Source organism: Vombatus ursinus, unplaced genomic scaffold (genome assembly GCF_900497805.2).
Source record: "Vombatus ursinus unplaced genomic scaffold, bare-nosed wombat genome assembly UNPS02003292.1, whole genome shotgun sequence".
Classification (NCBI taxonomy): Eukaryota; Metazoa; Chordata; class Mammalia; order Diprotodontia; family Vombatidae; genus Vombatus; species Vombatus ursinus.
Window position 1 is genome coordinate 678,645 of NW_020943070.1, and position 11,810 is coordinate 690,454.

Here is an 11,810-nt window from a genome sequence, read left to right on the forward strand (position 1 = left end):
GAGAGAGAGACAGAGAGAGAGAGAGAGAAGGAGAGAGAGAGAAGGAGAGGGACAGAAAGGGGGAGAGAGAGAGAAGAGGGGGAGAGAGAGAGAGAGACAGAGGAGGAGGAAGGGAAAGGTGGGAGAGAGAGGGAGGGAAATGAGGAAAGAGAAAAAGAGAGAAAGAGAGAGAAAGAGAGAGACAGAGAGAGACAGAGAGAGACAGAGAGAGAGAGATGAGGATTTTGGACAATACCAACATGACCATACCAGCTCTCAGAGTGAGACTGGACAGAATCAAGTCCTGCTGTCTCACAGAGGCAAAGATGGGACAAATTCTGCAACTATCTGCTCCCCAGCGCCAGGGCTCTAGTATTGCCTTAATACACACACACACATACACACACTCACACACACACACACCTCAGCCTTCCTTGCTAATACTTACCCACCCCTAGGATCTCCATCTAAAATCCCCAGCAGGCTTCATTCATATAGACCATCATTATTGAGATAACCATCAAAGCTCATCTACATGGACTTTAGGACCTATGTACTACATACATACACACACCTGTGTTTTTTAGCATGTGGACATCTCCAAGCACATACTTCCATCCTCCAATCCTCAAAAATTCATTTTAATTCTCCCCCTCCCAGGAACCCCTCACTGGCTTCCCCTGCCAACCTCCACCACACCATTGTACTGCCTGGAATTTTTTTTTAAAGGTACTTCTCATTCTGAATTCTACACATATGTAGAATTATACCATGCTGCCTACACTCTAGCCATCATGGCCATCCATGGCCCCCTCCCAAGAACCTTGGACCCCGTCCCTGGGGTCTTAGGTTCTGATAGGTGATCTTTTACCTTCTCCTGTCCAGAAACAAGGCTCTGTGGCCACTTCCTGACTAGCCTCCACCACGGTTCCTCATGGGGCCTCCACCTCCACTTCTAGCCCCCCTCTATGTACTCTCTTCCCTCATTAAAATAGAAGCTCCATGAGGGCAGGGGCTGTCCAGCTTGTTTGTATCTGTATACCCAGCATTTAGCCCAGAGCACTTAGTAAGTGATTAATAAAGTCTTACTCTCTATGCATCTTCCTCTGTCTAAGTCTCTCTGACTATCTCCCTGACTCTGTCTCCATCTGTCTGTCTGTCTGTGTTTTGCCCAACCTAGGTCCTTTTAAAGCAGGCATCTCATCTCCCAACTAGGCTGGAAGAATTGTTGGATACGTGTGATTCTGTTGAACAGGACCCCAAGGTACCTAAGACAGGGGCTTCCTGAGCATTTGAGAATGCTCAGACTGCCGATTATGGTGACAGTCTACTGGTCTCTCTTGTTTCACGGACAAAATAATGCTATAAGTTCATGCCCTTGGCAAAGGTCACTGTGGTGCATGCAATTCATGAAATCGAATTTGGCGACTGTGGTGTTAGACACCAGGCATGCGCTGTAAGAGGTGATGGAAATGGGGTACGGGACCCCAGAAGCCCTTCAGCTTACAAAGGAGGAAAGTAAGGCCCAAGGTCCACCAAATGTCAGAGCTGGGATTTGAACCCCGTTCTCCTGGCTCCAGAGCTGAGGCTTTGTTCCCACTTCTTAGGGGAATTCCAAGTTGGGCTCTAAGAGGCATATTACCTGGGGAGGGCACATTACAGGCATTCTCTAAAGGATTTCTAAACCAACCATGGGTTGGCAGATTTATATGTTAAAGGGTGAACAGGCAAAAAAAAAATGAACACTAGTCTATGCTAAGTCAATGTCCATTATTCTGTCACGAACCCAAATCGCCCCGGGCAGTTCATTCCAGTGTGCCAAGGAATGCAGCCCCCTGCAGCATGGAATGTGTGAGGTGGGTCTGGACAACCTGGCCGACGGTTTAGCAGACCAAGGCAATTCTAGGAGCAGAAGAGAAAAGGAAAGGTCCACCTTCTTCCTCCTCCAAGTGGGGCCAGAGGCACAGGGGTTCAGGGTCATGGGATCTTTGATTTCCAGATGGAAGGGACCCGAGAGCCCAGCTAGACAAAGGGGAAGGGACATGTCCAAGGTCACACAGGTAAATCGGGGCAGAAGTATGTTGAGCAACAAGAATCCACAAAAAATGTCCAAAGCTTTCTCCTGCCTCCAGCTCCCACTGATCTCTCTAACGTCATCTGCCAGGACACTCAGTCTGTATCTGATTTAGCATTTGAACCTATATCGGTGTCTTGAAAAATCTCCTTCCATGTGTGTGTCTTAGTCTCCCTGAAAGATGGTCATAGAGACTGTGTCATGCACGTCTTCTCTGTCCCACAAAGTCCCAGCGCCTGCCCCAAAGTTCGGGAAAGCCTGGTGGCTTCTTCGCCTAAGGGCTGGGAGATGTCCTCACACACCTGCACCTCAGAAGGGACTCGGGAAACAGATGCTCAGAGATTCCCTGAAATCTACCCATCTCTGGCTTAGACTGGGCCACCCTAATGACTATGAAATCCCAGGAAATCACCCAGCAGGGCTGTGGGCCTGAGCAGCAAACCTCCTGCCTCCTTGGAAGGAGGATCCAGGTGCCCATCTCCTATCCCACAGCCACCGACCAGGGCCCCTGCCCACCTGAGGTCTCTTATATGCTTTTCGGCAGGGCAACCTCAGCTTCTGGGCCAGCTCCCGACTGAGCTGAGTGACGCTTTCATCCTGAGAGAGGGAAGGAAACATTAAGCAAGAGGGAGAAAAAAGGGTTGCTTGGTCCCCAATAGCAAAAGAAATGATGAAGTCTGGACCCCTTCACCACCTCCCCCTGGGCCTGACTCTTTGTCCCCCTCACCTTTACCCTCCTCCTGGCCAGTTCTCAGGTTCTTCCCCAAGCCCTCCTCCCCTGTCTGAAAACTCTGGAACTGAAGCCAGCTCCTACCAACTTATGAGAGCTGATTGTTAAATTTTCAGGGTTAGCATTTACACCTCAGAAATAAGCATTACCCTACAAATCAGGGTTTGGGTTAGTGTTTTGTTGATTGTCTAGAATTGAGTGATGGAGAAATATTGCAGATGAAATGCAAAAGTGTGTCCTGCTTTTTGGAGAGCCGGTTGTCAAACATTCATCAGAATATCCCTGGTTACAAGCCAGGGTGGATGGACTTTGGGACTTTCTCAGAGGTTAAAAAATTGCCTGCCCTCTGCCCCACCCAACCTCCCTAACTCTTCAGTCTAAATGAGAGTTCAGGAATCTTCTGGGAGCAGTGATCTGGAGTCAACTCTTACCCACTTTGTGAACTATCCCTGTTAGAAGGGAATCTCCTCATAGGCAAAAACTTTCATTTCTGTCTTTGCATGGGCAGAACCCGGCACAGTGCTGGGCCCACAGGAGGCGCTTACTGAGTGCTTGTTAATTGATCAACTAACTGAGTGATCCAAGACAGTAATCGGTGGGTTGGTTTTAAAATCAACTCAGAGACCTCCATGGCCCCTCCCTGTTCCAGGATTGGTTATAAGTTTTAGCTATTTTTATCACTGCCAGAAGACAGATGGCCCGAAAAGAGGACGTATCCAAAGGAAGGGACAGAAAAAACCCAACCAGCATATCAGGTCATGGTGTGGTGGAAAGAAGATTGGGCTGGGAGGCTGGACACCTGGGCTTTGTTCCTCACTTTGCCATTTACCCTATGCTATGTGGCCTTTAGGCAAATCCTTTTATCTCTCTGGACCTCAGTTTCCTTCTCTGTAAAATGAGAAGATTGGAAAGGATGATCTCCAAAGACTCTCCCATCTCTGACATCCCCTGTTCTAAGGCTCCTCCCAGCCCTGACATCCCTTGTTCTAAGGCCCCTCTCAGCTCTGACATTCCCTGTTCTAAGGCCCCTCCCAGCTCTGACATTCCCTGTTCTAAGGCCCCTCCCAGCTCTGACATCCCCTGTCCTCAGGTCCCTCCCAGCCTTGACATCCCCTGTCCTCAGGTCCCTCCCAGCTCTGACATTCCCTGTTCTTTTTTTTTAATTAACATCCCCTGTCCTCAGGTCCCTCCCAGCTCTGACATTCCCTGTTCTAAGACTCCTCCCAGCCCTGACATTCCCAGTTCTAAGGCCACTCCTAGGTTTAAGTCTGTTACTAATGTATTCCAAAGGCAGATATGTGATCTATGGATTATCTGTGTCAGCGTCCCAGAGAATCTCCTTCCTTCTATTAATCAACCAACAAATATTTACTAAGAGATAACTGTGGGTTTGGTGCTGAAGCATAAGGGATTGTTGCCTTCTGGGAGGTTTGAGGTTAGAAAAGCAACACCCACGTGCGTCAGTAAGCTCCTTCTAAACCTTCTGCCCTGACACAAGTGTGAGCTATGATCACAATGCTTAATGATACCACAAATGCAGCATTAAACAGGGTGGTGCTGCCGTGAATGAATCAAGAACTCCACAAGCTTAGATTCTCTCCACTCAAATGAGACAATGTTTGTGATGTGGTTGTGCAGTCGTGTCTGCCATTCAGTCATGGTCTGCCATTTCCTTCTCCAGCTCATTTTACAGATGAGAAAACTAAGGCAAACAGGGGTAAATAAGTGACTTGCCCAGGGTCACACATCTACTATCTGAAGCTGGATTTGAACTCAGGATGACTTATCTTCCAGACCTTGGTACCCAGTAGCTGCCCTGTAACATTTATAAAACACTTTGCAGACCTTAAAGCATGATACAAACTTTAATCCTCATTACTATTGTGGTTATTTCTCCATCTGTAAAATGGAGACAATAATGAAGCTGCCCCTACCAGCCTTAAAGAAAGGGTGGTCTGAGGAACAAGGAGATAACAGATCGCTAAGGGTATACAGACGAAAGGTAAGATGTACACAAAATATTTAAATAGTAATGCAAATAACACAGTATTGCGTTTGCAGCTAGCAGGAAAAAAAAAGGCAAGACAAGAAAAACGACCATTGTCTGAAGGAGACAGGTTGACATTAGAAACAATAGAGAGAAGGTAGAACTACTCAGTTCCCATTTGGCTCACAACTCTGCCCAGGAGAATTAACTCCAGATTGGAAAGTGTGGCACCAATACAGTTAAGAGGAAACTGAAGATACTTTAGGAGAGAGAAAGAAAGCTCCATTTGATGTAGGAGTTCTCAACCTGGGGCCCACGAACTTAGGGGTTTTTTTTGTTTATTTGTTTTGTTTTGTTTTGTTTTAAGAAATATTTTGATAGGCTCAGATTCTTAAAATCTGGCCAAGGGCTCAGATTCAATCTAGCCTGTTTGTCAATATGAGTGTTACAAATGTTCAGACTCCTTAAGAGTCTGGCCAATATGGCGAATCTTTAATAAACCTTGTCTTTGGCTGAAAAAAAATTTTTAAATAAAAAAAGAAGTATTTTTATAATTGTATCTAAATAGAACCAGCTTCCTTTGTGAGCCTATATGTTTTATTTTATGCATTTAAAAATATTATTCTGAGAAGTTCATGGGCTTCACCAAGAGAGCCAGGACACAAAAAAAAGGGGGAAGAAAGCCTCTCCTAATGGCTCAAAATGAATTTGAGTCACCTGATCCCAGTGTATTTTATTGGGAGGGGGAGGGTACATAAGAACTTGCAGCTGAGATGCAAACTAGCTTTCCGGTCTTATTCTGTGAGTCCAATCACGTATACAACCTTCCTGCCATAGTGGACTACCAGCTGTTCCCCAGACATGAAATGCCATTTCCCACCTCTATGCAGATGATTGGAGTGTTCACACCTCACCTCCCTCTCACCCTTCAGGATCTTCATCTTCTTCCAAGGCTCAGTTTGGGTATCACTTTCTCTATGTATCTTTCCCTAATTCATTCCTAACTTTGCTCCCCAGCCAAAAGTCTTCTGTCTCTCCTTCTCTCCCTCCTAAAGCATTTTGCACAGCTCTCTCTTTCGCTCCCATCACTCCCTACCTTGTATTAAAATTATAATTTTCTCTATGGGAAATGCCAAATCTAATAACTAACGGTTGCCCAGCATTTTCCACTATCTAAAAAGCAATCACTCTTTACATTGTTTTTATAATACAGGGGAAAACTGGGCTGTGTTTCACTGGCATTTTTTTTTCAGAAGTCAGCTATGAGCATCTTAACTCTACTTAAAAAAAAATAACAAAACACCCCAAAGTAATTACTGTTGCTGTTAAATGAAGAAATGTCAAAGATCAGACCAGGGTCTTAATAATGGAGTTCAATGAGATGCCTGAAGCGTCTTGGAAGAGAAGATGGAGGAAGATGGTGCCTTAGACATGGAATATCCCCACCCCCTCCATCTAGACATAGTCTCCCCATTCTGCAGGGCCAATTCAGCATCATGCCTCCTCCATGGCCACTATGTTTATGATGGTACCATGGATCTAGAATTGGAGGGCACTAAAAGGTCATCTAGCCCAACTCCCTCATTTTACAGCTAGGGAAACTGAGGCCCCGAGATCACAGCCCCATAAGGTTTGCGATGTACTTGCCATATGCTATTTCATTTGATCCTCACAACAACCCTATGAGGTAGGATGCCTTCATTAGCCCCATTTTACAGATGAGGAAACAGAAAAGTTATGTGACTTGCCCAGAGTCACACATTAGAAGGAAGATTCCAACTCAAGCCTTCCTGACTCCCAGCTCAATACTCTATCCATTTACCCCAAGGTAAGACACTTTTCACTTTCTATTTTTTGGAGACAATTGGGGTTAAGTGACTTGCCCAGGGACACACAGCTAGTATCAGAGGCAGGATTTGAGTTCAGGGCCAGTGCTCTATTCACTGAGCCATCTAGCTGCCCCCCACTTTTTGCTTTTTAAACAGCTTTCTCATTCATTATCTCATTTTATCTCCACATATGTCTGGTGAGGTTGGCAAGGTAAGCATTATTATTTCCATTTTTCAAATGGGAAAACTAAAGCTAAAGAGGAAAAATGACTAGCCCAAAGTCATGCAGCCACCAAGTGGTAGAGTCAGGATTGGAATCTAGGCTTCTTGACTTCTAAACCAATCCTCCTTCCACTGTGAGAACAGGGAGTAACCCCAACCCAGGGTCAGGCACACAGCAACTGCTTAAGAAGCCCCGGATGAAAGGATGAGCTAATAAATGAATGGCTGGATGAACCAATGAATTTGGAGGTCACAATCTGGAGTGACCAGTGGGCAGAACAATGTCTGTCAGGGTGGTCCACGTCCCATATTAACCCTCATTGTGACCAGCTGCTGGCTCCCTTCTGTTTTCCCTTTCCCATAGTCACTCTGCCCCAAGTCCAGTGGAGGTTGGACTAGGCAGGACAGGAAGGACAAGGGGACCCATGAGTGGGAGATCTGGAGCTGGAAAGGACCTCTGAAGTTATCTACTCTGACCCACTTTACAGATGAAGAAACTGAGGCCTAAGTGGTTAAATTATTTGCCCAAGGTCACACAGGCAGGAAGCATCGGATCTGGGATCTGAACCCAGGCCCTCTCCTTCCAAAGCCTGCTCTTTCCACTGTGCTCTGGGGAATCCAAAGCAAAATAAAGCATGCCCAACATGTGATCACTGTTGAAGAACCATCTTCACTGTGTGTGCTGCCCTGGCCTGACTTGGCCTACCTCACCCTTTCAGTTTCTCTGCCTGGACCACATTTGGGTGCCCCACTGCACCACACCGTTCTCTGCCAAGGTGGGCTCCAGCCCCCCATCCCCCATTTGCCCTGCCCATCGAGCCATCTGGCCCCAACACACTCACGTGGGGGAGAGAGATGGAACATGTTTTACTGCACTCGTAGGCTTCCTTATGGCGCCCCAGCTCATTCAAGGAACTGGCTTTCCGGAACAAAGCTCGGATGTTCTCTGGGTCCAGTCCCAGGGCCTTCTCGCTGTCTTCCAGTGCCTTCTCATATAGGCCCTGAGAGCAAGAAGGGAACACCTGCTCCCACCCACACCTCCTTCCCCAGACCAGGCTATAGCCCCTGCTCCTACCCACACCCCCCTCCTCAGGCCTGGCTATAGCCCCTGCTCCCACCCACACCTCCCTCTCTAGACCAGGCTACAGCCCCTGCTCCCACCTACACCTCTCTAGGCTGAAAGAACCCATCCCCAGAGCTAGGAGGCCAGGGGTCCCCTAGCCAGGACACAGAGGGGTGGGTTGGAGGGAGGTTAAAGGTTCCAGCAGAAGAGAGGTTGGAGCTTAGGGAGCTTTGGAAGGAGGGCTTGGGGAGGAGGCTGAAAGCTTGGAATGGAGAGCTTGGGAAATATAGTAGGACCAGCACAGAGAGAGAAAAGCCAGACTAGCTTTTGTCAACGCTGGGGGCCTCCACCGGGCGTGTTGGTGCATAAGTCATTGGGTTACCCTCATGGGGGGCAGGGGCAGGGAGACAGAACACATAAAATACCCAGAAATCCCGAGTTGTCCTGCCTTCCGTTCCACGTCCCACCTGCACCTACACCTCCATTAGCCAAAATAATCATAGTGATGTCCATTTCTACTGGGCTCCCCTCTTCAGATAGAAAAAGATTGTCCCTAGTCCTCAGCATTTAGCCCAGAGCCTGTCACATCGCAGGCACTTAATAAACGTTTATTGACTGACTATTCACTGAAGCCTTACAAAGCTCCTTTCCTGCTACAGCCTTGAAAAGCAGATAATATAAGATCAGCCCCTTTTAAGGAAGAAGCTGTTTCCAGAGAAGTTGTGCCTGCCATAATGTAATGAGGATCAGAACAAAGTCTGAAGCCCAGGCCTGTAACATTGAGCTCAGTGCTCTGCCCTCCCCCTCCATTGCCTCCTTGCACCAAGCAGTAATATCAGGGGCCTGAACGTCCTTGAAGAAGGGGGAAATCGTGAAGGGGAAAGAGTGCTGGCCCTGAAGGCCAGAGAAGTGGATTCAAATCCAGCCTCTGACAAGCTGGAAAGAATGTTAGAGGTCAGCCAATCCACACCTTCCTTCTACAGATAGGAATTGAGGCTCAGGGGGGTCAAGTAACTTGGCCACAACCACACTTACAACCTATGTGGCTGAGCAGATCGTTTCACCTAAATGTGCTTCAGTTTCCTCACATGTAAAGAGAGGGCTGTACTACCTGGGCTCAGGTAGCTGGCCCAGCCAGCTCAAAATCTATGATTCTAAATTCCCAGCTGCGTGACCCTGTGCAAGTCACTGCACCTCTCTGAGACTCAGTTTTGTCATCTGTAAAATGGAGATAATAATCTTCGTGGTCCATGCACCACAGGGTTTTGGAGAGGGCTTTGAAAACCTTAAGATGCTTTAGAACAGTGCCATTCTCATCTCATTTTTCTCCTCTTTTCCAATGGAGTCCAGATAGAAACAGTCCTGGGATAAGTCACTATCCTGCCATTTTGTTTTCTAGTTAATGTTATGTGGACAAAAATTTGTCATTGTTGTTCAGCGGCGCCCAACTCTTTGTGACCCCATTGGGGGTTTTCTTGGTAAAGACACTGGAATGGTTTGCCATTTCCTTCTCCAGTTCATCTTACGGGTGAGGAAACTGAAGCAAACAGGGTTAAGGCCTGGGTTAAGATAAGTCTTCCTGATTCAAAGCCCAGTGCTCCCTCCACTGCACCACCTAGCTGCCCTTGAGCAAAAATAACTGGGGGGGGTGGAGTTTTGGTGGAATAAAAATATTAGGGTGTGAGCTCATCATGTCTAGGTTCCCTGGGAGCATCGTTGGTATAGCTCTGGGAACAGAGAATGGCAGGGTTGGCACGTGCCTATTCCTGTATGTTTTCTTCTCTGCTTGGTCTATCCATTTGAAAAGCCTCTTGCTGACATAGCTTGGGGAGTACAGGCATCTGCATGAAGATAACGATAAAAAAACAACATCACCCTCTGTTTCGTTTGGTTCCGCGTCATGCCCAGAGGTTGTGGACAACAGTTTTCTCTGATCATGGGACCTTGATTGGCTGCGATTTAGAGCTTAGTGCTATTATGATATTATCACTATTGAAACATCCCTTTTTGAGAGCTTCCCGTGAGAGAAAGACTCAACTGGAAAGGTTGGGTTACTGGGGAAATTATCAGGGAAGTTCCCAAATTGTGGCCGGCACAAGTTCTGATTCTGAGCTAACAGCACCTAGAACAGGAATGAAGACGTGAATGAATGAATGATTGAATGAATGGATGGATGGATGAGTCCCAACCCCAGGTGACCAAGGGCAGCTTCCCATCAGTGAATTCATCTGAACCTCTGATGGCCCCATCAGAAACTGTCTCTGTTCTCCTCAGCAAGGTACCAGTGGACCCACCCCATACTCCATGAAGAGAGAGAGAGATGGAAAATCCAAGGTGTGGACAAAGGCTTATTGTCCTGCAGGCTCATCAAATTGGTGGGAGGGGTGGGAGGGAGGACTCTTCTGATCACCCCCCACCCCAAAAGAATGTTGTGGGTTTGGAGAATATAGAAGATTGGGGGTTTGGAGGAAGGGGGTGGAAGAGTTAGGAAGCTGTAGGGACAGAAGGTGATAAGAAGTGGCAGGCAATGGAGACAGAAGGAAATTGGAGGCTGAAGGAGCGGAAGAGGGTTTGAGGCAGCGGGAGGATATGGAGGCAAAAGATTAAAGTTGGAGGCTGGAGGTGGAAACGGTGCATGGAGGCTGGGAGGAGGCCGATGGCCTGCAGGGGTCAGCCAGGGTCCTCACCATGTTGAAATAGCAGGCGGCTCGGTTGACGTGCAGCTTACAGAGGAGTTCTCGGGGCAGGGTCACCTCGTCCGAGGCAGCATAGTCAGCTACGTTCAGCCCCTCCACATACTGCACCAACGCCTGCTTGAAATCCTTTTCCCGAAACAGGTCATTCCCCTCGGCAAACAGGTTCCAAACCAACTTGTGGAGGAAGGCCTGGGCTCCCACAGAGAGGCAAGAGAGAGACGTCCAGGTGTGGGGAGAATAGGCAGGAAGCTCCACCGCCCTCCAACATCCGGTCCCTGGGAGCAAATCTGCTCCCTGATCCTCAGGACCGATCCTCACCCTACCCACTCAGCCTTCCTCGAGGGGAGCCCCTGTGACCTCCACCAGGGAGGGGAGCCGTTCCCACCCGGGGGCCCACTGCCCTCCCTGAGGTGGAGCCTGGAGGGCTGGGGAAGAAGCTGACTATTCTGCTCCCCTCTTCAGGGTCACCCCTTTTCCAAGGGGAGTTCACCTACCTCATAATCTTCTTGCTTTAGTGATATCGTGGACCTGAGGGCATAAGGAAACATGTGCCAGGTAAGACCTGGGCTCAAGCATCCAGCCTGGGGCAGGTGAGGAGATGAGATCCCTCTAGGTGGATTCCATGTAGCCTTCTAGGCTCAGTTCCTCCAATCCTTCCTCATTGTTGCTACTGTCAACAGCCAAGATTTATTACCTAGCTGCCAACTAAGTGGTGCGCTGGCCAGAGCGCCAGAGCTGGAGTCAGGAGGACCTGAGTCCAAATCCAACCTCTGACACTTACTAGTGACCCTGGACAAGTCACTTAACATCTGTCTGCCTCAGTTTTCCTCAACTTTTAAATAATAATAAAGGATAATAACAGCACCTACCTCCCAGGATTACGGTAAGAATCAAATTATTTGTAAAGCTCTTTGTAAACCTTAAAACACTACATAAATGGTAGTAGTGGTCGTAGTAGTAGTAGTAGTAGTAGTAGTAATAGTAGTAGCAGTAGTGGTAGTAATAGTAGCAGGAGCAAGAATAGCAGCAGTAGTGTAGCAGTAGTAGTAATAGTAGTGGTAGCAGTAGAAGCAGCAATAGCAGCAGTAGTAGTAGCAGTAGTAGCGGTCACAGCAGCAGCAGTAGTAGTAATAGTAGTAATAGCAGCAGCAGCAGTAGTAATAATAGTAACAGTAGCAGAAGTAGTAGTAGTAGTAGTAATAGCAGTAATAGCAGCAGCAGCAGTAGTAG

The 11,810-nt window shown here is 47.7% G+C and overlaps 1 protein-coding gene across 1 annotated transcript in view; it reads right to left on the reverse strand.

Moving 5' to 3' along the window:
- The window catches only part of ZC3H7B (zinc finger CCCH-type containing 7B), an 85,674-nt gene that overhangs the window by 43,182 nt on the left and 30,682 nt on the right, over nucleotides 1-11,810 (reverse strand). Inside the window, exons 3-6 of the mRNA XM_027871026.1 lie at nucleotides 11,075-11,108; nucleotides 10,572-10,769; nucleotides 7,664-7,822; nucleotides 2,570-2,650 (exon numbers count right to left, since the gene is read on the reverse strand). Coding sequence (XP_027726827.1) covers nucleotides 2,570-2,650; nucleotides 7,664-7,822; nucleotides 10,572-10,769; nucleotides 11,075-11,108 — 472 coding nt within the window. The remainder of the gene's footprint in view (nucleotides 1-2,569; nucleotides 2,651-7,663; nucleotides 7,823-10,571; nucleotides 10,770-11,074; nucleotides 11,109-11,810) is intronic.